This window comes from Oncorhynchus masou, chromosome 23, assembly GCF_036934945.1.
Source record: "Oncorhynchus masou masou isolate Uvic2021 chromosome 23, UVic_Omas_1.1, whole genome shotgun sequence".
Lineage (NCBI taxonomy): Eukaryota > Metazoa > Chordata > Actinopteri > Salmoniformes > Salmonidae > Oncorhynchus > Oncorhynchus masou.
The window spans coordinates 48,924,065-48,950,538 of record NC_088234.1 but is presented as its reverse complement, the minus strand read 5'-3'; the positions used below and the strand labels follow the sequence as shown (position 1 = coordinate 48,950,538).

Here is a 26,474-nt window from a genome sequence, read left to right as displayed (position 1 = left end):
TGTCGTTATGGCTGGGTTGGGTGGTGTTATCTGTGGAACATGGACAGGGCCCAGTTTACTGTAATGAGATTTGGATCCCGACCAGCCAGGATAAAGTTCATTATAAACAGCGGATGGAGTTTGGCAGCTCGGATGTGATTGGCCTCCGTGCATAGGAAATTAAGAGAAAAATGGGTAAGAGTGTAACAGGACATATTTTACAGTTTGGGATGGAAAAAATCCAGAGAGGTGAGTCAGTGAATCCATTTTATGGTAACGAGGCCAGACGAAAACAGACACACATACTCGGACAAAACGCAGAACGACACAAGCAAAAACACTAACAAATAGACAAACGCCAACACAATCAGGGAGGCGGGGGGGATAAAAAGCTATCCTTACATTTTAAACTCAGAGACAAATCCAATGCCTGGTCATAAAGTGTTGTCAAACAGACTGCTTCAGATGAATAGTGATCTAGCTCCCTCAAAGACCATTTCTACTCTGCCCACATGACTGTCATCAATGTTCATCTTTTGTCTCTGTCAGTTTAATGGGTGGTTGGGGAAGTTGTCTTTACCAATATCTAAATCCTGTCAACAAGCAACAGCAGATCCTCTCTCGAAATCGGTAACATCTAAACAAACCTTGTCAACGAATGAGAATGCCCAGTAAACCATTAGGAGTAAATCTGTGAGTGACGCAGTGTGTCAAAACAGGTAGCCTGCAGAGTGGGAGATGGCACACAGCAAGTGCAAGAGCTGTAAGAATACACCAGAATGAGGACTATAATAGGCTGTCTATTCATGCCAAAACAAACAACCTTTACACTTGTGTTTGAGTGCAAACATTCGGTCTTCCAGGTAGATGTAAATGCTCTTTTTGTTAAAGCAGAATCTCACAAAACCAACTAGACCTGGATAAAAATAACATGTTTGCTTGCTTAATGGTGCTCTAATTTGATAATGCCTGCAGTTGGGTTCTGTCCTTTATAAATTCCTGAGGACTTTTGTACCCTTCCCACAAATAGTTTAAGATTGAAAGGGTAGCACATCCAAATGAATGTTGCACCACCATAGAGGTGTCTCCAACAAATGGACTTGTTGCTGATAAAAGGCTGTGTGTGGGGACGTAGTGAATGTTAAAATTACTTGTTAAATTGTACAGAATAAAAAAATGAAATTTCCAGTTGGCTTGGTGGAATCGGTTTCCCTTAATGGCAAGCAAGGTTTGTTTGAAAGCAGAATGCAGATGACTAATAAATTGTGTTTCTCCACAGCCAGTGTATATATTCAAAGCACAAACAGCGGTTGGCATTTGATGAACTCTGGTAGACCAGAGGCCCTACAGAGAGAGCCACAGGCTACTGGGGAGTAGTTCAGAGAAAATGAGAGGAGGTGGGGGAGATTGGTGAGTAAAAACATCCCGATTCACTGAACTGAGTTCCAAGTTGCTCTGTGAACACAATTATAGCAGATGGTGAAAGTATATTGAATGAGTAAACCATAAATTATTGATTTTATACAACTGCACAAGGAAGGAAAACATCCCACCTGACAGGTTGCAGAAATATGAAGTTTGCAATCAGAATAAAACCAGTACACTTTTGATACCCATGTTTAGATTGAACAAAAACATACCATATCTGGAGAGCCATGTACAGTTGAAGTCGGATGTTTACATACACTTAGGTTGGAGTCATTAAAACTCATTTTTCAACCACTCTACAAATATCTTGATAAACTATCATTTTGGCAAGTCGGTAAGGACATCCACTTTGTGCATGACAAGTAATGTTTACAGACAGATTATTTCACTTATAATTCACTGCATCACAATTCCAGTGGGTAGGAAGTTTACATACACTAAGTTGACTGCGCCTTTAAACAGCTTGGAAATGTGTAGAAAATTATGTAATGACTTTAGAAGCTTCTGATAGGCTAATTTACATTATTTGAGTCAATTGGAGGTCTACCTGTGGATGTATTTCAAGGCCTACCTTCAAACTCAGTGCCTCTTTGCTTGACATCATGGGAAAATCAAAAGAATAGAGATGAACGTACTTTGGTGCGAAAAGTGCAAATCAATCACAGAACAACAGCAAAGGACCTTGTGAAGATGCTGGAGGAAACAGGTGCAAAAGTATCTTTATCCACAGTAAAACGAGTCCTATATCAACAACTTGAAAGGCCACTCAGCAAGGAAGAAGCCACTGCCCCAAAACCACCATAAAAAAGCCAGACCACCATTTGCAACTGCACATGGGGACAAAGACTGTACTTTTTGGAGAAATGTCCTCTGGTCTGATGAAACAAAAATAGAACTGTTTGGCCATAATGACCATCGTTATGTTTGGAGGAAAGGGGGGAAGCTTGCAAGCCAAAGAACACCATCCCAACCGTGAAGCACAGGGGTGGCAGCATCATGCTGTGGGGGTGCTTTGCTGCAGGAGGGACTGGTGCACTTCACAAAATAGATGGCATCATGAGGTAGGAAAATTATGTGGATATATTGAAGCAACATCTCAAGACATCAGTCAGGAAGTTAAAGTTTGGTCGCAAATGGGTCTTCCAAATGGACAATGACCCCAAGCATACTTCCAAAGTTGTGGCAAAATGGCTTAAGGACAACAAAGTCAAGGTATTGGAGTGGCCATCACAAAGCCCTGACCTCAATCCCACAGAGAATATGTGGGCAGAACTGAAAAGGCGTGTGCAAGCAAGGAGGCCAACAAACCTGACTCAATTACACCAGCTCTGTCAGGAGGAATGGGCCAAAATTCACCTAACTTATTGTGGAAGGCTACCCGTAACGTTTGACCCAAGTTAAACAATTTAAAAGGCAATGCTACCAAATACTAATTGAGTGTATGTAAACTTCTGACTCACTGGGAATGTGATGAAAGAAAAAAGCTGAAATATATCACTCTCCTTTTATTCTGACATTTCACATTCTTAAAATAAAGTGGTGATCCTAACTGACCTAAAACAGGGAATTTTTACTTGGATAAAATGTCAGGCAAATACATTTAAACTCAGTTTTTCACAATTCCTAAGGTCTATGTAAACTTCCGACTTCAACTGTGTGTGTCATACATTTTCTGCTAAGTGTAAAAATGTAAGCTGTTTAACTAAGGACAATTGACCCTTCGCTAAGCCCTGACCCAGAACTTAGAGCAACCAATCACAGCGGATAGCATCTGTTGTCGAGTCTGACACTTCAGACAAGCTCACGTTTAAATTGTATGAAACCCAGTGATGGCTATGGCAATAAATTATTTTAATTTCTAAATTGGACAGTGTACCAGGAGTACTTGCTCCTGTGACTTGTGAAATTCAGAGCTTTTGTTACATTGTTTGCTAGGTTAGCTCATTGACCACCAAATGTTGCTAACACAAGCAAGCTGTAGTCTGGTCTCCTTCGCCACCAGCAGTTACCATAACCGGTCTGCAAAGTGGTTGCTACTTAAAGTCCCCAGGACATTCACAGTTTTAGACAAGACTGCATTCTCGTCTTGTGCACCAGACGCATGGAATACTCTTACAAGCCATGCTTCATCTAGATAGGTTAGCGCCACTGAATACATTAAAAATATTGATGGGAGACGGAGGAGTGTAAATGCATTTTTTTTAGGCTGGATAATGTTGTATGTTATAATTCTGTAATGTATTGATTGTTGTTGCTGCCTTCTTGGCCAGGTCTCCCTTGAAAGAGAGACTGGGTCTCAATGTGGTTTTCCCGGGTGAAATAAAAAACTACTTCACATTACTTCTCAAAATGTTAGCTAGCTAAGTTAGCAATTTATGAATACAACTCCAATCTGCCGTCGACAACAGGATATGATTTTAGAGCACTAGTTAGCTCTAAAAGTGCTTATTATAACTTTGATTCCATACTGACAGTGAATCCATAGCCATTCAGTGTCTCTGAATTCAGTACAAACAATTTGATGAACCAATTGAAATGACAGTCCACCACAACATTCCCAAGAGTTTCCTGATTAGTTTAATTTCATTGTGTATTAGAAACACAGTTTGAGATCACTGAGGGATTTTGCAAGTGGTTGAATGGAGAATTGGGCTTCCCGGGAAAATGTTGTCCGAGGTTGCAACAGTAATCAAGGGGGGCAGGGGGTCAATTGCTTGACTCATTCTCAAGCTACATACAGTGCATTCGGAAAGTATTCAGATCCCTGGACTTTTCACACATTGTCATTTTAGTATAAGGCTGTAACATGACAAAGAAAACTGGGGTTTTAGAATTGTTTTCAAATGTATAAAAAATAAAAATGGAAATATCACATTTACGTAAGTATTCAGACCGTTTACTCAGTATCCTGAAGCACCTTTGGCAGTGATAACAGCCTCGAGTCTTCTTTGGTATGACACCACAAGCTTGGCACACCTGAATTTCCTCAAGGTCTGTCAGGTTGGATGGGCAGTGTCGCTTCACAGCTATTTTCAGGTCTCTCCAGAGATGTTCAAGTCCGAGCTCTGGCTGGGCCACTCAAGGAAATTCAGAGACTTGTCCCGAAGCCACTCCTGCATCGTCTTGGCTGTGTGTCGATGTTCTGTTGGAAGGTGAACCTTTGCCCCAGTGTGAGATCCTGAGCGCTCTGGAGCAGGTTTTCATCAAGGATCTCTCTGTACTTTGCGCCGTTCATCTTTCCCTCGATCCTGATTAGTCTCCTAGTCCCTGCTGCTGAAAAACATCCCCACAGCATGATGCTGCCACCACCATCCTTCACAGTAGGGATGGTGCCAGGTTTCCTCCAGACGTGACGCTTGGCGTTCAGGCCAAAGAGTAAATCTTGGTTTCATCAGACCAGAGACTTTTTGGCAAACTACAAGCAGGCTGTCATGTGCCTTTTACTGAGGATTAGCTTCCGTCTGGCCACTTCACCATAAAGGCCTGACTGGTGGAGAGCTGCAGCGATAGTTGTCCTTCTGGAAAGTTCTCCCATCTCCACAGAGGAACTCTGGAGCTCTGTCAGAGTGACCATCGAGTTCTTGGTCACCTTCCTGACCAAGGCCCTTCTCCCCCGATTGCTCAGTTTGGCCGGGCAGCCAGCTCTGGGAAGAGTCTTGATGGTTCTGAACTTCTTCCATTTGAGAATGATGGAGGCCACTGTGTTCTTGGGGACCTTCAATGCTGCAGAAATGCTTTGGTATCCTTCCCCAGATCTCTGCCTCGACACAATCCTTTCTCGGAGCTCTACAGACAGTTCCTTTGCCTCATGGCTTGGTTTTTACTCTGACATGCACTGTCAACTGTGGGACCTTATAGACAGGTGTGTGTGCCTTTCCAAATCATGGCCTATCAATTGAATTTGCCACAGGTGGACTCCAATCAACTTGTAGAAACATCTCAAGGATGATCAATGGAAACAGGATGATCAATGGAAACAGGATGCACCTGAGCTCAATTTCAAGTCTCATAGCAAAGGGTCTGAATACTTAGGAAAATAAGGTTTTCTATTTGTAATAAATTTGCTAACATTCCTAAAAACCTGTTTTCACTTTGCAATTATGGGGTATTGTGTGTAGATTGATGAGGAAAATGTTGTATATAATCAATTTTAGCACAAGGCTGTAACATAACAAAATGTGGAAAAAGTCTGAATAGTTTCCAAATGCACTGTACAGTATGTCATAAACTACTCACTGCTGGTGTTGGCTTAGCTATTGATTTCATTAAATCAGAAACAGCAGCACAGTTTGCGTTATACCCAATGACCTTTCTGAAAACAAAAACACCTAAATATGGCCAAGGAAATGACAGGAAATGATTGTATTTTATATCCTATTATTTACACCCCTATTTCCTTAATAATAACAATGAACTTGATTGGAATAATAAGAATAAAAAGGTAGTCTGGTAAGGACCCTGTGCTTGTGTTTGTCTACAAGTCTCTCTGATAGTATTTATACCTTCACGAGAACAATATCTAGCAGCCAAGTAAAAAAGAAACAATTATGTCCCCCAAATCTGTCTAATAGAATTTGTAAACAAGGAACCTCTCATATCAAAATAGCAGCCTCAACCCCCCCAAAATATGACATGAAACAACTCAACACATGACATATTTCCTCCACTTTTCCCCCTTTTGTTTCCTTCAGCAGCCAAGGAGATTAGAAGTCAAAACATATTGACGTGAGGGAGAAAGAATTTGAAACAAAGCAGAGGGCAAGCCTTTTCTTTTCTCAATTCCTCCTACTCTCAGTCATCGGTGAGTGTGAGCCGCCTGTCAATCCTCGCTCTGATGCAGTTCTCTTTGGGGTTTTGGCATTCTGGGGGAAACGGTGATTGAGCATGTCTGTCTCACAGGGGAATGGGACAGGGTGGCGATGGGGTTAGTGTCAGACGGTGGGATCAGTTGGTGCTTGATGTCTTCCTCGCACTGTGATGGACAGACGGGTGAGCCTCCCCCACCCCTCTAGATGACTTGAACCAACCATGCCTGTCACACGGCTCCCCCTGAAGGACCCCCTCAGCCATTTCTGCCCCCTCCAGGCTCTGTCTGTCAAATCAGGTTTGGGATAAGACTGCAGAGCTCCGTGTGCAAACATTTGAGGAGGGCAAGCTAAAGAGATTGAAAACAGACTTTTTCTCTTTGCTCTATGTCACAAAACCATGGAGCAGCTGTACAGTGTCTGGCTTCTTTAAGAGTGTCCTGTTCTATACCCGACGTCAGACCGTCATGTCCCAGGCCCCAACCTCCTGCTTTATGACTTTGACCTCGTCTGTCTACGACTGACAGCTCACTGAGGCTGGAGAGACCAACGAGTAAACACACACACACACACACACACACACCATAATGTCATCCCAGCGCAGCTTGAAGCAACCCTGAGTATAAATGATTCGTAAATCATACTTATACTTGCCCATGCACAGAGGTATGTGTATAAGAGATTGTCTGCACTTCAGCTGTGAAAAGCTGTGTGGAAACATAAAGGACTTGTGTTCTTGTGAATGGTACTGTAGTATGTCTAAACCTCATCCCATCCTCCTACACAGCCCATCACAACAGAAGTAAGCTCTCGCTCAGTTTACCATGTTATCACAGGGAGCAGAGGCTGTATATACCCAGGTTGCCAGTCCCTCTCTAGAGGGGGGCTGGTTTCACAGAGACACCCATGACAAATATCCTGCACAGGGGGAGTGTGTCTGTCCTCTGCTTGGTTATCCACATGTCCCCTCTGCTTTCACAGATAGCTCACTGTGGAAATACTGATTTAAAGAGTTTGGCTGGGTGGATTTCAGAGGGCATGCAGCTTATTTCTGCTTGCAGACTGTTGTGCTAATGATGTGACATTTAGCAAGACGTGTAGCAGATTAGGTAAATCCAGGTTTGGAATATATCTAATTTTGCCAGTAAGCCCTTGAAATGGTATAACACCAAGTGCAAGTGCCTTCACTTCAAGAAGACCAGCATTACTGGCCTAACCAATAATATACCCTTATTCTGTGTATTTATGTACAGTCAAGGCCAAAAGTTGAGAATGACACAAATATTAATTTTCACAAAGTCTGCTGCCTCAGTTTGTATGATGGCAATTTGCATATACACCAGAATGTTATGAAGAGTGATCAGATGAATTGCAATTAATTGCAAAGTCCCTCTTCGCCATGCAAATGAACTGAATCCCCCAAAAACATTTCCACTGCATTTCAGCCCTGCCACAAAAGGACCAGCTGACATGTCAGCGATTCTCTCGTAAACACGGGGACAAGGCTTGACGAGGACAAGGCTGGAGATCACTCTGTCATGCTGATTGAGTTTGAATAACAGACTGGAAGCTTCAAAAGGAGGGTGGTGCTTGGAATCATTGTTCTTCCTCTGTCAATCATAGTTCCCTGCAAGGAAACATGTGCCGTCATCATTGCTATGCAACAAAAAGGGCTTCACAGGCAAGGATATCGCTGCCAGTAAGATTGCAACTAAATCAACCATTTATCGTATCATCAAGAACTTCAAGGAGAGCGGTTCAATTGTTGTGAAGAAGGCTTCAGGTCACCCAAGAAAGTCCAGCAAGCGCCAAGACCATCTCCTAAAGTTGATTCAGCTGCGGGATCGGTTACCACCAGTAGAGAGCTTGCTCAGGAATGGCAGCAGGCAGGTGTGAGTGCATCTGCACGCACAGTGAGGCAAAGACTTTTGGAGGATGGCCTGGTGTCAAGAAGGGCAGCAAAGAAGCCACTTCTCTCCAGGAAAAACATCAGGGACAGACTGATATTCTACAAAAGGTACAGGGATTGGACTGCTGAGGACTGGGGTAAAGTAATTTTCTCTGATGAATCCCCTTTGATTGTTTGGGGCATCCGGAAAAAAGCTTGTCCGGAGAAGACAAGATGAGCGCTACCCTCAGTCCTGTGTCATGCCAACAGTAAAGCATCCTGAGACCATTCATGTGAGGGGTTGCTTCTCAGCCAAGGGAGTGGGCTCACTCACAATTTTGCCTAAGAACACAGCCATGAATAAAGTATGGTACCAACACATCCTCCGAGAGCAACTTCTCCCAACCATCCAGGAACAGTTTGGTGACGAACAATGCCTTTTCCAGCATGATGGAGCACCTTGCCATAAGGCAAAAGTAATAACTAAGTGGCTCGGGGAACAAAACATTGATATTTTGGGTCCATGGCCAGGAAACTCCCCAGGCCTTAATCCCATTGACAACTTGTGGTCAATCCTCAAGAGGTGGGTGGACAAACAAAAACCCACAAATTCTGACAAACTCCAAGCATGGATTATGCAAGAATGGGCTGCCATCAGTCAGGATGTGGCCCAGAGGTTAATTGACAGCATGCCAGGGCGGATTGCAGATGTCTTGAAAAAGAAGGGTCAACACTGCAAATATTGACTGCATCAACGTCATGTAATTGTCAATAAAAGCCTTTGACACCTATGAAACGCTTGTAATTATACTTCACTCTTCCATAGTAACATCTGAAAAAAATATCTGAAGACATTGAAGCAGCAAACTTTGTGGAAATTAATATTCGTGTCATTCTCAAAACTTTTGGCCACGACTGTACAGTACCTGAGACTTGAGATGTGAGCTTCCAAAAGTGACGTTCACCATGAGTGTGGCATAGAGTATCTCGTTGAAACCTACCCCGTGTGACCCCTCATCGCTCTTACCTGTGTCTGCATCATGGCCCTCTCTACCCGCCGAGAGCTGCCCTTCTCCAGCTTGGTCCTTAGACACAGTGCTGTCACCTCCACCGCCCAGAACTTGGGTTGAGACAATATGCACTGCAGGGAGGGAAGAAAGACCAGTAAGGACATGGAGATTCAAGACAATTTCATTTCATTATGGACTTTTAGGAACATCAATCTCAGATTAACCTGTTGATGCTCTGGGGGCGCTATTTCATTTTTGGATGAAAAACGTTCCCGTTTTAAACAAGATATTTTGTCACAAAAAGATGTTCGACTATGCATATAATTGATAGCTTTCGAAAGAAAACACTCTGACGTGTCCAGAACTACCAAGATATTTTCTGTGCGTGCCCTAGAACGTGAGCTTCAGGCAAAACCAAGATGAGACGGCATCCAGGAAATGAGCAGGATTTTTGAGGCTCTGTTTTCCATTGTCTCCTTATATGGCTGTGAATGCGAGAGGAATGAGCCTGCCCTTTCTGTCGTTTCCCCAAGGTGTCTGCAGCATTGTGACGTATTTGTAGGCAGATCATTGGAAGATTGACCATAAGAGACCACATTTACCAGGTGTCCGCCCGGTGTCCTGCGCCGAAATTGGTGCGCAAAAGCCAGCTGCCAGTATTTTTCCATGGGATACAGAGAGGAAAGCAAGCTTCCACGAACTGCATATCAATGAAGAGATATGTGAAAAAACACCTTGAGGATTGATTCCAAACAACGTTTGCCATGTTTCGGTCGATATTATGTAGTTAATCCAGAAAAAGTTTTACGTTGTAGGTGACTGAATTTTCGGTTCGTTTCGGTAGCCAGACGCAATGTAGAAACGGAACGATTTCTCCTACACACAGACGCTTTCAGGAAAAACTGCGCATTTGGTATGTAACAGAGTCTCCTCATTGAAAACATCAGAAGCTCTTCAAAGGTAAATGATTTTATTTATTTGGTTATCTGGTTTTTGTGAAAATGTTGCGTGCTAAATGCTACTCAAAATGCTATGCTAGCTTTGCATACTCTTACACAAATTAGTCAATTTCTATGGTTCAAAAGCATATTTTGAAAATCTGAAATGACAGTGTTGTTAAGAAAAGGCTAAGCTTGAGAGCAGACGCATTATTTTCATTTTATTTGCGATTTTCAGAAATCATTAACGTTGCGTTATGCTAATGAGCCTGAGGCTTTAGTCACGATCCTGGATCCGGGATGGGGAGTTCCAAGAGGTTAAAGGGATAGTCAGGTCTCTCAGATAGTGATGGCACACAAATAGGAATAATAAAATTAGCCTTTTACATAGTTTCTCAAAAACAGTAATCTCTGACCAAAGCATAAGAACTAGTAAAGTAGGACGCTCTTATGACATCACTAGGACTTCCCATGGGAATAAAGGTAGGTACAGGAAACTCAGTACATTAGAGCAGGTAAACCTGATGAGGCCCTCTCACTCCAACCAAAGTGGTATACTACAAAGCAAGCTAGATACTACAAGGTTTTATAAAGCTAGCCAGCTACAGTTAGCTTCACATTCCAGGTCAGGCTTCATCCTTACTACGACGGTGGATATTACCTGCCTGCCGCTAACTCTAGCAGGCTTGTAACTGTGCCAAACTCGATTGACACAATGCTGAAACAGCAATCCATGGGAAAGTCAGTGCAACATTTTTTATTTGTGCCGAAATCAAAATGAATGAACGGTTATCTTGCAAATTCTGCAGGCTATGGTGCGAAATAGAATTTTAGAAGTGGCGTCTTTTTTAATTGTATTACTTTTCAATGCCGTCCTTTGGTGTGCTTATCAATGCACGGGCACCTTTTTCCCCACGCCTATGCTCCTATCTGTGAAACAGCTTGCTGCGTTGTGGCAATAGACATATAACCCATCGAAGGGTTTTGGAACCTCTTACCCTGGCAATTTGACTGTTAAACTCATGGGTACACTAACAATGGCTGCCAGTCTTGACTTGAACCTGAATGGGAACGACCATCTATGGATTATAAATTATGTCTATGGTTGGTTGAGGTTGTCATTTGCCTTACGCAAATTTCTAAATACAATTGCGTGAATAACGTACAGTTTGGAAAGCAAATGCAGTCATTACCAAATGTGTCATATGATATGCATTTTAAAAAATAAATGATAAAATATTTCTTCAGTTGTCTTGCTCAATATAAAGGATGATACCCACCCTCTTGCAAAGGTGGGTATCTGATTTCATTGGTCCTCATGGCTTAGACACTTCATTCAGGATAAATGGAGTTAGCACCGAGTTATTCATTCTGAAGGATTCATTGTCATAGAAACTGACCTGGCTAAAAGGTGAGTCACTTTCGTATGACCGGTTATCCTGAGTTGACCAAAGTTACCTCACTCATCAAACCCGGAACATAGTATACCCCTCTGGTCCACGGGAGGGGAGGGGGGGGGGGTCTGTTTGGTGTGAGTAAGGACGGAGGTTTGGTGCGAGGTGAGTCCCACTTCCTGTCTGGGGCAGGAAGCACATTACTCACTGTGGAGTCAGTGGCGACCCCTTCCTGCTACAGCGGCAGTACATCTTGTCTCACAGGACTGAGGTTGTCTGTCTACCAAAGGACAGACCAGGGAGGCAGTGGGTGAGCGGGCATTTCAACATTACTTGACCTTTCACATTATACCGGTATGTTACTAAATAAAGATTTGGATTGGGCTGTAACATCTACAGGGAATCCGTATTGACCGGCATCTGAATAGCTAACTGTGAATACAAAGTCAACATCTAGTGTACATTGTAAATAGACCCAAATGCCACAAAGACAACAAAAAAAGAAAAATAATGTTTGACCTTAAAACAAATGGACTTCCATACACTGTGTAGGAGACACTGTGTAGGAGACACATGCAGTAGGAATGTGTCACCGCCAGTGGCGAGCAGGAGGCAGTGTTTAAATTTAGAGAACAGGTCCCGGGTGATGTTTGCCCAGCCAATGTTCCCCTCTACCCAGTAGAGGAGGGATGGGAAGGGAGCTGGCAGACAGTCTGGGTGTATCCCATACAGTACATTGAAGCCCACTGGAACCTCAGAGGGTAGTGTTTGCACATGTCCCTCAGGGAAGGGGCCCTCTTCCTAGGGACCAGTGAGGCAGGAGGTGAGAACACCATCTCCTCAGAGCGCAAAAAATGTATTATGGTATATAGGGAGGTCGCGTATGTGAAATATCGAATACTAATCGCTGGTAACAAATCCTCATATGGGGAACAAATTGACAAATCCAATAAAAAAAACAAAAAAGGAAAAAATGTGTTATGGCATTGATTTCTGCTTCCTGGGGAGTTGACAAGTCTATATTGTTAGAGTCCTGTCCTCCCTCTCCTAGCAGGGACCTTTGTGAGGCTCAAGACAAAGAGTTTAGGAAGGATGCCAAGAGGAGCACAAGTTAGAGCTGAAAAGATAAAAGAGAAAGCTGGTAAGGGTATGTTGCTTTTCCAATACATTCCTATGTCGTTGCTTGGCAATTTAAAGGGTAACTATTTGAGAACATTCAAAATTCAGTGCTCAACTCTACAACAAAAACATAAACGCAACATGTAAAGGTGAAACAAAAGATCCCAGAAATGATTCATATGCTCCAAAAGCTTATTTTGCAAAATAATTGGTGCACAAATTAGTTTAAATCCCTGTTAGTGAGCATTTCTCCTAAATAATCCATCCATCTGACAGGTGTGGCATACCAAGAAGCTGATTAAACGGCATGATCATTACACAGGTGCACCTTGTGATGGGGACCAATAAAAGGCCACTCTAAAATGCGCAGTTTTGTCACAACACAATGCCACAGATGTCTCAAGTTTTAAAGGAGCGTGCAATTGGCATGCTGATTACAGAAATGTCCACCAGACCACTTGCAGGAGAATTCAATGTTCATTTCTCTACCGTAAGCAACCTCCTACATCGTTTTAGAAAATTTGCCGGTACGTCCAACCGGCCTCACAGAGCACGTGTATGGCATCATGTGGGTGAGCGGTTTGCTGATGTCAACATTTTGAACAGAATGCCCCATGGTAGAGTTAAGGTATGGCCAGGCATAAGCTATTGACAACCAACACAAAGGCATTTTATTAATGGCAATTTGAATGGACACAGATTCTGTGACGAGATCCTGATGCCCATTGTCGTGCCATTCACCCACCGCCATGACCTTATGTTTCAGCATGATCATGCACGGTCCCATGTCACAAGGATCTGTACACAATTCCTGGAAGATGAAAGAGAACCGGATGCATATCTGTATTCCCAGTCATGTGAAATCCATAGATTAGGGACTAATGAATTTATTTATATTTACTGACTTCCTTACATGAACTGTAACTCAGTAAAAATCTTTGAAAGTGTTGCATGTTGCGTTTATATTTTTGTTCAGTATAATAACCCATTAGGGAAGAAGCAGATCATTAAAGTTCCACACAGGAACAATGTGTGACATATTTAGCTGCAAAGCAAATGGATATTTTCGTCTCTCACAAGCTCACTTCCTCTGAGCAGAGTCAACATGTGTTTTCCCCTGGCTGTACAGTGTCTGGCCTCTGCGCCATGTCAGAACTTGAGACCTGATCAAAATCAGCCTGGGATAGAAAAACAAAGCAAGACATCCCATCTTCCACTAGACATATCACCAGAGCCCATGGGTTGAACAGTACAGCAGTATGATGTATGGTAAACAGAAGGTAAGAAATACAATAATAGCGGCATCAGTATCGTGGTGTATAGACAGGGGTATAGTGAATGCCTAAATGCGGATAGTTAGAACAGACCCCCCCCCCCAACTTCCATGCCAAGTTGCGAGACGATTATCACAAAGTGACTTCCTCCTACGGGGCTAGAGAAACAACAATGTAAGATGTAGTCACCCTCCTCCCACATCGTTCAAGCCTCCACTCACATTGTATCCATGCCGCTATGGCAACACTTCCAGTTCAACCACTTCCCGAAACCCTTCCCAGTAGCCCTCAGTGGGCGGCAAAGGACAGATTGGAGATCGGCATTTAGCAGAACACAGCAAACCCTATCCCAGCCATGATTTCACTGTAGACTGCCTTCGCTGAGTTGCGTGATGTAACAAGTCAGGCTGCCACATCTGTCCATATAAGAAAACAACTTTCTGGGTCGTTTGACAAACTTATCAATCCTATTTCCAGCCCTGGCCTCTACATGATAACTCCCATGGGTTTGCTGTAGGGCTGAGCGATATATCTAATTAATTAGATTCATTCTAATTTATGTTTTTGCGTGATATTCCAAATGCTTGTATCGCAGAATCGAGGTTCTGTATTTTTACGAGGGTTTATGTCCTCTTGTTTACATATCTATTTGAGCTATCCTCGTTAGCTCCTGCTGTGCACCTTCCCATTTACACCAGAGATCTGAATATAATGACGAGATGCTCATATCTCCACCCTAACATGCTGACCACAGCGCTCACGTTGCGTACACATACATGTTATTCAATCATTTAATCCAAACTGCTCGCGTGCGGCAACGAAAGTCTGCGTTCAATTTTTTGACGCGCTGCAAGTCTCGCCTCTCCCATCTACTCATTGGTTTTTAGGAGCATATATCCACGTGGGTGATTGAAAGATGAACTGAGGTCCACACTCCAGTCCAGTTGGTGGTAATGCACCTTAAAGTTGGTTGCCAACCGCCATAGTCCAAAGAAGAGGACTGAAGGAGGAGAAATTACTGGAAACAAACTCGGTTTACCCTTATGTGTGGATTAATTGTCAGAGTAGAGGACCTTGTGCATTTCAGGTAAAATAACAACCCAATGTTTATATCCCAGGACAAATTAGCTAGCAACAGCAAGCTAGCTAGCTAGCTTGCCATGAATGTTTCAACCTGTCCCCAAATTAATATAATTGATTCAGAGTTCATTTTGATATTTCAACCTGTGTGTCCTGATCACGTCTGGTGTGGTTCGCCAAATGCTGACTAGACCGCGAAATGGCCAACGCCCAGTCTAGTCGGCATGTAACCATGGGAGTGGTTATCACAGAGGCGGGAAGGGAGGTGACAAGGTTTAAAATAAGCGCATAGAAACACATTGAGCTTATTTTGGTCAGATTTTGGTGAAAGTGAAACCTCTCACTTTCTCTTTCTCCCGAGCCCCTCCCCCTACCACTCACAGCAGATGAGAGATCACTTCTTCCTCTCTGACAAATGGTTTCAACTCGCTATTTGCATTTGAGGTTTGGTCCAACAGAATCGCACACCGAAACAGATGGGAGACATTTTAGTGTAATAGAGAAGTTAACTTTTCAAACCATATCTTGTTCATGTTTCAACTCAAATTTCGAGCAGAGCAGACACTACTAAAATGGATGTACCAATAAACATCAATTCTGGAAAATGAATACTCAGTTTATCACACATTACAGTACCACATTTCGCTAGCAGCATTTTGGTCAAATAAAGATTGTTATACGAGCTGTTTAGTCTTTTTATAAATGTGCAATAAGCATAAAACTATTATATAAGGAACTGGCAACTCGTTCTCATTCTGAGAAATAAGGTATGCAACTTGATTTAAACATCTGAACGGAGTGGACAGGATAGCATGCTGTTCAAACAGTTGGAAACAGAGAACAGGTTGTGTTCATAATAATTTAACCTTTTTGCCTTGTTAGCTGAATTCAGAGCTTGTGAAATTTTCCCTAGATAAACTTGAAATATAAATATTAGCTGGCTACTCACTAGCATGTAGGCTTCTGCGTGAGAGATTGTTTATAAGACCTGTGTTAAATTAATATTATGCCTGCTGCATTATTAGTGAATGTGCATTATGCGTGGCTCTGGTTACATGTGTAACAAAAAATTGCATTTTTAGGCAGACCTGAAAGCCATTTCAGTGAATGCAAAAAAATATATATACAACTATTTTCATTGTGGTTGTGGAAGGCATATATTCAGCCTAGGTAACATATCAAACTCTGAATTCATTAGACTATTGGTAACTGTTTTAAATGGAGTGGGTTTTACCTTTGAATTGTACAAATCGTAGAGAAAAAGTTCATTAAAAAAATCTAGATAAATATCATGAATTGCCGATATGTTAAAAAAAACTTGAGATATGAGTTTTAGGCCATGTCGCCCAGGCTCAGGAAAACACTTTTGACACTGACCTGAGGGTGTGTGTGGCTCTAAAGAACAGTTGGCAAAAATACATATCTGGCAAACTCAAAAGGAAGCACTACCATTGCAGAATCACTAATATGGAATGGGATCATGACAAAATCATAAATGTTATACACAACACCCTTAAAACCAAGACAGGAAATGGATAAGACTGGCCCTTTTTAAAGCTTTTAACAGTGGCAAAGCAGATTAAGATCACAGACATGCAGGGTTGTATTCATTGGTACAGTACAAGCTGCAATATTACAAAGTCCAAGTATGTAAGTTTAATACATTGCCAACAATAATCAACTCAATAATATATAATTTCAGTGACCCAGGAAGCCCTAATATTGACTATGTTGGTTGACAAAGGCTGAGAAAATGAGAAAGGACCAAGCTAGCTAAGCCAAATGGACAGGATACAATGTTTTTTTCACCTTTCCTTTTGTTCAAGCCAAGATCAGATATACAAGGTAAGCTTAAATCGCCATTGAAAAGTTGTCTCATCTCAGATAAGGCGTTATAGCCCCCATGCAGTATTTTTGATGTTGTCACTGTCTAAAACATCCCTGTAATTCATGAAAATAAATATGTTTTTGATAATTTATTACCCAGAGCCTGCTTTTGTTATTAAAATGCTCAGTCTGATCATGTAGGCGTGTTGATACAAATGTAAATCTATTTACATACACAGCCCTGATTGGCAGATCGCAGAGGTCTTACACTAAAAGAGCATTATCAGAATTTTCATAATTTCAGTGTTATTTTGACCGTAGTGTGGAAACAAAAAAAACAAGCAAATCACATTTTTTTACTGCACTGCCCCTACCCACCTAAGGTCATGAGGTCTCCAGTATGGAGGTGACCTGCATTGACACGGCTGTGTGATTGGGATCATGGTGCTAGCCTGGATGAATGTGGCCGCTAAGAAGCCTTTTTCCACCTTCCCATATTTGCGATCTTATCTCTATCATCTAAGCTCATCAGTAAAGTAATATGGAGGGGGGAGAGCAAGGTCAGCCAATATGCCTCACCAACACTGCTCCACTAGTGTAACAAAGCCTCAATGACCTTATCACACTGCCACACATGATCAAACTCCTTTTTTCAACCAAGATGACACCTTGCTGACAGTATCTGAAACACCTGTGAAACTGCAAAGTACTGTTTATAAAAATGATTAACTGCATGAAATGCTAATAAGGCTATGCCTATAAAAATGTTTTACCTGGGTCATTTGTAGAGAATAGACTATTCTGAATCGTATGTTTGTTGGGCAATGGGCCTGCATTTGATTTATATCATAGGGTTGCAGCAACAAACAAATATGCAGGAATAAAGCACCATGAACTACGTTGTGTGCAAGGTGAACAACAGTAATCACAATCCAAAATGTGTTTGTAAATGGTAAACAAGTCACAATGGCATTCAAATGGGACATTAGCACAACAGAGAATAGTCATTGTTATGCAGTCCTTCCGCTAGAAGGTAGTAACCATAAATCATTGGATAATTAAAAGCAAATGATGATGCAGAATGTTTAGTTAAACCCATCACAAACAAGCAATGGGCTTTAGAGCATCTTCTCAACATGGGCTATGAATCGCATGTCAGTATTGTCCACGAATAGCCTGAAAGAAATTTGATATCAATCTATATTAACATTCTAAAATATCTTCACAAACAACAAATGCAGAATAGTACATCAAATCAATTGACCAAAAGATGTAGGTGTGTGTATTGGTCCTGAGTTAAAGAGTAATGGCAAACAGATTTATAGGGTAAGGCAGTGCAGTTTCAAATGAAGATCCATCCGTATTATTGGCTGAGCTTGCTTGGACAACCGCCTCACACTACATCACCTGTCTGCGAACTCCAAAAGATGAAAATCATGGTGGAGCAGCTGGCCAGAGACCCAGGCCCATTGGGGAGTCTGCAGAGGAACCCAAAGCACTAAACCGAGGGGACTTGCTCAGCAGCCTGCGTTGTGTTATTACCTTAATTAAAGCCTTTTCAAAAGACGCGCTAACGCAGCAGCTGGATGCATGGTACTGATTTGCCCCCAGCAGCAGTAAGGTAGGTGATGCAAACAGACCCTGGTTTATAGGTGTGTGACAGTAATGCAGTCTAGGGGAAGAAGGCAGTCATTTTGAGAAATGGTTGAAAAGATCTTGGTCCATTTTAATAGGGTCATGTCAATGGCCACGGATAGCAAACAGAGAGCAATGACACTATAAAAACAACTTGTAAGGGTGGATGGTAGGCCCTCCAACTTGCCAAGGATGGATCGAGCTGTCTGGCGTCGGTGAACGATGCAGGAAACAGAAGATCCAGTGCATGGTTTATGTTTTAAGGCTCTTGGAGTAGGTGCAGGTATTTACAAAATGTAAAACTCATCCAACAAGATGCTGGACAAGGCTCAAAGTAAAGTAATGAAAATGATAAATTAGACATCTGAAATATAAAGACTGAAGATCAGCCTGACTAGCCCCTAGGGCTCAGAACTCTTACGAACTCCTGCAGAGACAGTCGGCAGTTTTGAACACCCATGATGCTCTACACCAAAGCATTTATACCCTCCAGTCACTGGCAGAGACCAGGTGAAAGGAAACACTTAGCAAAGTAAACTATTGTACAATAAGAGAGTTTAGATACATTCACTCAACCTGTACGATGCAGACATGTACATATAGAATACTTAAAAGATCTGGACTAGAGCAGAAACATTTTGCCCCAAATTAGTAATAAGTGTCCCTTAATGAGCAGACCATGGTCACCGGTGCACCTGGCGGCAACGCCCCTCCACACGCTGCAAGACAGATCTCAAACATTTAAGTACTGCTTTCGACTGGCAAAGACTGGCTTTAGACTAGCAGCATAACTTTATCTGATTTACTTCATGTCTTCTGTAATTTGTATTAAATGTTTAGAAAATATTTAGAATAGATCAAACAGGTGACACGCTCAACCAAAATGATTATTTGGTGAGGTGACATGCAATTATATTGACGTGTACACTGTGGAAATGGACTAGCATTCAGAGTTAGCTTACTCACAACTAATTTGTTGTTAAGGACGAAGTAAGATTCTTTTTAAAGGGTACACAAAACAGTAATCCAGATAGCTACATCTCCAAAAATATAGATAGCCCCAAGTTTCCAACGACAGCACATTCAAGTTTACCTTCAAAGCCCGTCCAACTTAGTGAACTTGACCCGCTGTGAGTATAGACAAACATCAAAGGCAAAGTTCAGTTCTTGGCTATTGGCTGAGAATTCCGAATGTTCCCCTAAAATCATCTACTTGTGTTGGCCCTGAAGACTTATGAAATAATAGTCTAGCATTAATGCCAACTCCTTTGACACTCAGAAGTCTAGGGAACAGCCAGACATGAGCATGGGAAATTTCTCAATCCTATCCCTGATGCTGTTCAGCAGTCTCAAACATACTGTAACCAAGATGCTTTCTAATCTAGAATGAAAATAATAATTGATGGCATTGTATAGATAGCTCTTTCACTGGACCTCAAAGCACTTTATATTGTAAGGGAGGATAACTCACCTCTCCCATCAGCAATGAGGAGCACCTATCCATCTTGGTGATACATGGCACTTTTGGATAATTTAGGGCCAGCATGCTCACCACAAGTCAGCCATGTGAAATGATCAGCACTCTCTTAAAAGGTCAGATATACAGTAGAACATTTGTGCGAACACAGAGCAGCGGGCATATGTCAGAGCTACCCCGAATTAATCAAATCCGACATTAACTCATAGCCATCGCGTCCATCAGCAAATTTCACTAGCAGCAGCAAGAGCGACAACCCACGCATTCCGCAAAGCGTAGCAGTCTCTCTCCGGCTCTCTCTTTTCTTACATTACATCTTTAATAATCCTTTCTATATAACGGCAAATAAAATAAATCCGCAATACATCAGTGACTTCATGAGAACATTGGACTGCTGTTGCTCTGTATTTTTGTTTTTTTAAGTAAGTAGGGATGAACAGCGAGATTTTCTTTTTTTAAGGAAGTAGGGATGAACAGCGAGATTTACCGCCCACTCCCGTATTGCGGGAAAAATAACAGCGAGAAACCGGTAAATTACAATACATTTCTATGAACAGCATGATGTGAAATGGAACTGTTGAATTAAGAGATGTTTAAATCTGGTTTCTCCACGGCCTTCTCTCTGCATGATCAATCAACGCTTGGGGTGGGGACAGACAGCGCATCTATGGAGAGCAGTCCACAATGCATGTACCATCTTATCATGGTAACTTTTTTCCTTGTGACAGGTACGCATACTTTTTCTGCAGCATAGACTATGCAACAGTAGGCTAATATAAGGAGTGACTGTGCAGCTAATTTAAAACATCGCCATCTGGCTTACAGGGGTCACCTTACTTTAACTATAAAGACAAAATATATATATACACAGTACCAATCAAAAGATGACACCTGCTCATTCAAGTTGTTTATTTTTATTATTTTCAACATTGTAGAATAATAGTGAAGACATCAACATTGAAATAACGCACATGGAATCATGTAGTAACCAAAAGTGTTAAATACATTTATTTTCGATTTTAGGTTCTTCAAAATGGCACTCTCAACCAGCTTCATGAAGAATGCTTTTCCAACAGTCTTGAAGGAGTTCCCACATATGAAGAGCACCTAGTTAGCTGCTTTTCCTTCACCGTGCAGTCCAACTCATCCCAAACCATCTCAATTTGGTTGAAGCCAGGTCATCTGATGCAGCATTCCATCACTCTCCTTTATGGTCAAATAGCCCTTACACAGCCTGGAGGCGTGTTTTGGGTCATTGTCCTGTTTAAAAACAAATGATAGTCTCACTAAGCACAAACCAGATGGGATGGCATATCGCTGTGGTAGCCATGCTGGTTAAGTGTGCCTTGAATTCTAAATACATCACCAACAGTGTCACCAGCAAAGCACCCTCACACCATCACACCTCCATGCTTCACGTTGGGAACCACACCTGCGGAGATCATCCTTTCACTTGTTCTGCATCTCACGAAGACCGTGCTTGGAATCAAATATCACAAATTTGGACTCATCAGACCAAAAGGACAGATTTCCACCAGTCTAATGTCCATTGCTGGTGTTACTTGGCCCAAGCAAGTATATTCTTATTGGTGTCCTTTAGTAGTGGTTTCTTTGTAGCAATTCGACCATTCACACAGTCTCTTCTGAACAGCTGATGTTGAGATGTGTCTGTTACTTGAATTCTGTGAAGCATTTATTTGGGCTGCAATCTGAGGTGCAGTTAACTAATGAATGTATCCTCTATTGCAGAGGTAACTTTGCGTCTTCCTTTCCTGTGGCGGTCCTCATGAGAGCCAGTTTCATCATAGCGCTTTATGGTTGTGATTGCACTTGAAGAAACATTCAAAGTTCTTGAAATGTTCCAGATTGATTGAACTTCATGTATTAAGGTAATGATTGACTATCATTTTCCTTTGCTTATTTCAGCGGTTCTTGACATAATATGTACTTGGTCTTTTAACAAATAGGGCTATCTTCTGTATACCACCCCTACCTTGTCACAACACAACTGATTGGCTCAAATGCATTAACTTCTTGGAACTCTAGGGGCGCAATTTCATTTTTGGATGAAAAACGTTCCCGTTTTAAACAAGATATTTTGTCACAAAAAGATGCTCGACTATGCATATAATTGCTACTGTTCGAAAGAAAACACTCTGACGTGTCCAGAAATACAAAGATCTTCTCTGTGCGTGCCCTTTAACGTGAGCTTCAGGCAAAACCAAGATGAGATGGCATCCAGGAAATGACAAGGATTTTTGAGGCTCTGTTTGTCATGATCTCCTTATATGGCTGTGAACGCAAGAGGAATGAATCAACCCTCTCTGTCGTTTCCCCAAGGTGTCTGCAGCATTGTGACGTATTTGTAGGCAGATCATTGGAAGATTGACCATAAGAGACCACATTTACCACGTGTCCGCCCGGTGTCCTGCGCCGAAATTGGTGCGCAAAAGTCACCTGCCAGTATTTTTCCAAGGAATACAGAGAGGAAAGCAAGCTTCCACGAACTGCATGTCAATGAAGAGATATGTGAAAAAAACACCTTGAGGACTGATTCCAAACAACGTTTGCCATGTTTCGGTCGATATTATGTAGTTAATCCGGAAAAAGTTTTACGTTGTAGGTGACTGCATTTTCGGTTCGTTTCAGTAGCCAGGCGCAATGTAGAAAACGGAACGATTTCTCCTACACACAGACGCTTTCAGGAAACACTGCGCATTTGGTATGTGACTGAGAGCCTCCTCATTGAAAACATCAGAAGCTCTTCAAAGGTAAATGATTTTATTTATTTGGTTATCTGGCTTTTGTGAAAATGTTGCGTGCTACATGCTACACAAAATGCTATGCTAGCTAGCTTTGCATACTCTTACACAAATTAGTCCATTTCTATGGTTCAAAAGCATATTTTGAAAATCTGAGATGACAGTGTTGTTAAGAAAAGGCTAAGCTTGAGAGCAAACGCATTATTTTAATTTTATTTGCGATTTTCAGAAATCGTTAACGTTGCGTTATGCTAATGAGCCTGAGGCTTTAGTCACGATCCCGGATCCGGGATGGGGAGTTTCAAGATTAAGGAAAGAAATTCCACAAATTAACAAGGCACACCTGTTAATTGAAATTCATTCCAGGTGACTACCTGATGAAGCTGGTTGACAGAATGCCAAGACTTTGCAAAGCTGTCATCAAGACAAAGGGTGGCTACTTTGAAGAACCAAAAATATTTTGATTAACACTTTGATTTCTACACGATTCCATGTGTGTTATTTCATAGTTTTGATGTCTTCACTATTATTCTACTATGTAGAAAATAGTAAAAAATAAAGAAAAACCCTTGAATGGAGTAGGTGTCCAAACTTTTGACTGGGAAATCAGTGCATACTTGAGCACACTGTCCCTCCCACAATTCCATTATTATATGGAATTGTGGGAGTGACAGTGTGCTCAAGTATGCACTGATTTCCCAGTCAAAAGTTTGGACACGTACTCCATTCAAGGGTTTTTCTTTATTTTTTACCCTACCTCTTTCAGGTAATACATTCAATGAAGCAAAGCCCTGTATTTAGGTAAGGACTGATGGGTTATATGCATAAGCTTCTAACTTTTAGCCTCTTGCTCAACACCTGCGCTCTGCTGGCCTTTCCATAATAATAAAAACAACAAAAAATAAACACTTCCACTTGGAATCCTAGTTACAGCTACACTAAAAAAGCTTGATGTGTTGTTTTTTTAAATGTTTGTGTATTTCTTATACTAAGACCATTCGAAAAGAGATGCAAGCTCTTGTTTGCTGAATGTTAAATACAGCAGCCAATAGAACGCGGTAGGCTATAGCAGTTATTTATTCAGACACAACCATTCAATCTTCTTGAAGAGCAGTGGGGGGAAAAAAGCTGCTTGTATCCTATTTTAGTCCTATATTATTCAAGCATGTCATTAAATTATTTTATTTTCATCATTTAAACTGTTGAAAGCGAGAAAGAAATGAAGCCAAAATAGAGAGAGAAAAAGGTAGGCTAACATACATGCCGTGCAACTTTAGGGGAAACATTATGAAAGGTAGCCTATATAGGCCTATAAGTCAGACTACTAATTGTAAAATGTTTAAATGGGCTACATTTCTGAAATTAAAATTGAATTCACTAGCCTATAATTGTAACTTTGTAGGCCCACATGTACTGCACCAGCATTGCACGTTATCTCCCAGCTTCAAGGTTTGAAGGTACATAATACAATACTGTAACACAATCCACACTCAAAAAGAGTAGCCTACTGGAGCTTGATACCCAAGACAAACAAAAAATAATCTATGGGCTTGTATGTTTCCTGTCGTGCGCAATGTGCGATAGCCTAAATAAAAAGGTAAAATATATAAACTATGTATTGGATGACAGCACTATTTTTTCGGCTTCTCTAGGCTTGGGCTCATAAAATGTCTTTGATGTAGGGCTCATAAAATGTGCATAATGTACGGCTCATCAGGCTCAGGTAGCGTCAGACTTGAATTTCCATGCCGATCAAATCAAGACATTTTTAGAGAATGACACTTTCGGGTTACCTGGGAGAAAAGGGATTTATATCTCGGGGGTGTAACATTTGTAAAATACCAAGAAAATATTCAGCCCTACCCTAAATAAGTAAATAACAGCCGATCATTACAGAGGGGGCAGGTAAATCTTACTATTCTGCAAAGAGGTGGTTCTATGAGGAAAAATATAAAGAGATGTGTAATAACAGTTCATCTCTATGAAAGTCGATGATTATACCCTGGCATGACAATCTAATCCGGGGCCGTCTTGAACCCAACTACAAAAATAGCTTAAATCCCTTCGATCCTATTTTGTGAAGCTCGATCTAACAAACATTTGGCTCAAAACTCCGCTTAAAGGCCTGCAATCTAGGAATCTCCACAATCACAAGACACTGGCTAGCAACAATGTCAGGCTAAAACTGCAGGTCTCTGATTAGTCTAAACATTTGGTGGTCCCATGAAGGTGCAGAAAACCAGAAGTGACAGCAGCAATAAAAGCTTTTCATTTTTGATTTATGTTCAATGACTTTACAGAAAAGTGTGTGTTGAGTGGTGCACTTGTAGGGCAGGTTTAAATGGAGGACAGATCATAGAGGTGGCCTCAGTGCCGTGCTGACTGGGGGACTTATCTGTCAGTCTGGAAGTTTGGGGTTGGGCAGCAGCCTACCGCCACACAATTGGAGTTTCTCATTCGGAGAGACAAGGCAGCCGTCGCACTCCAATTGCCTCTCACAACCCTCACGACGCCCTGGCTCAAACCGAGGGGGACATGCTTTGTTCTGCTTAAGGTATTCGCCGGCGATGAGGGAGGAGGAATAATTTGAGGTGCTGGGCATGGTGATCAGAATCAAGGCAACATGCGAGAAGAGGAAATGTAACCTCCCGAATGCATCTTGTGGCCCTATCAAAGTCCAGATTTGACAAAAGTGTCAGGAAAAACAGTTGACGACTGAGTTACATCTTAACTGTATTTACTGCATATCGAGACTGAGTGGCCCAATGCAAATTCTAGATGAAAATAGTACCAAAGTTTGAGAAACGTAATGTGCAAATATACTTGCTTCATAGACCAACAACTTAATCTGCTAATAAACTTTGAAAACCACTTAAAACTATAAAATACATTTCAGAATATACATGAAAAGCCAGCTCTGGTTAAGACATCAGCCTGGAGCGGACGGGGGAGATTTACGGTGGAACAGCCACCAACTCCAAGGCAATAAATTAACCTCTGTGGCCGTTCTTGGTTTCTCTATGACCGACTTGGGCTTTCCAAATAGATTTCCGAGATTTTTCCCCAGAGTGAAGCCTAAGCCGGCCCTTGAAATGGCAGACCATTCTTCAGCTCATTCCTGGAACGTGAGCCAGAGCAAAGACATCAGTGGTCCATGACAGAGGTGAGCGTCTGACTGGCGTGTCCAGACTAGTCACATTCAGCCTCAGGTAAACTTTACTTCAAAATACAGAGGTGTATTAACTGAGTTGTCTGCAATATCACAATGTATACAGAAGAAAAATATAAATGCAACATGTAAAGTGTTGGTCCCATGTTTCATGAGCTGAAACTTCCCAGAAATGTTCCATACACACAAAAAGCTTATTTCTCTCAATTTGGGAACAAATTTGTTTACATCCCTGTTAGTGAGCATTTCTCCTTTACCAAAATAATCCATCCACCTGACAGGTGTGGCATATTAAGATGCTGATTTAACACCATGATCAATCATTACACAGATGCACCTTGTGCTGAGGGACAATAAATGACCACTAAAATGCACAGTTGTGTCACAACGCCACAGATATTTCAAGTGTTGAGGGAGCATGCAATTGGCATGCTGACTACAGTAATGTCCACCAGAGCCAGATCATTTAAATGTTCACTTCTCTACCATAAGCCACCTCAAATCATTTTAGAGAATTTGGCAGTATGTCCAACTGTCCTTACACCCGCAGACCACATGCACAAATGACAAATTTCTACACAAACTGTCAGAAACTGTCTCAAGGAAGCACATCTGCGTGCTCGTCGTCTTAAGTAGGGTCTTGACCTGACTGCAGTTTAGCATCGGAACAGACTTCAGTGGGCAAATGT

General features: G+C 41.7%; 1 protein-coding gene across 1 annotated transcript in view; it reads right to left on the bottom strand.

Moving 5' to 3' along the window:
* The window catches only part of ttc27 (tetratricopeptide repeat domain 27), a 116,688-nt gene that overhangs the window by 34,833 nt on the left and 55,381 nt on the right, over positions 1 to 26,474 (bottom strand). The window contains exon 10 of the mRNA XM_064932362.1: positions 9,128 to 9,241. Coding sequence (XP_064788434.1) covers positions 9,128 to 9,241 — 114 coding nt within the window. The remainder of the gene's footprint in view (positions 1 to 9,127; positions 9,242 to 26,474) is intronic.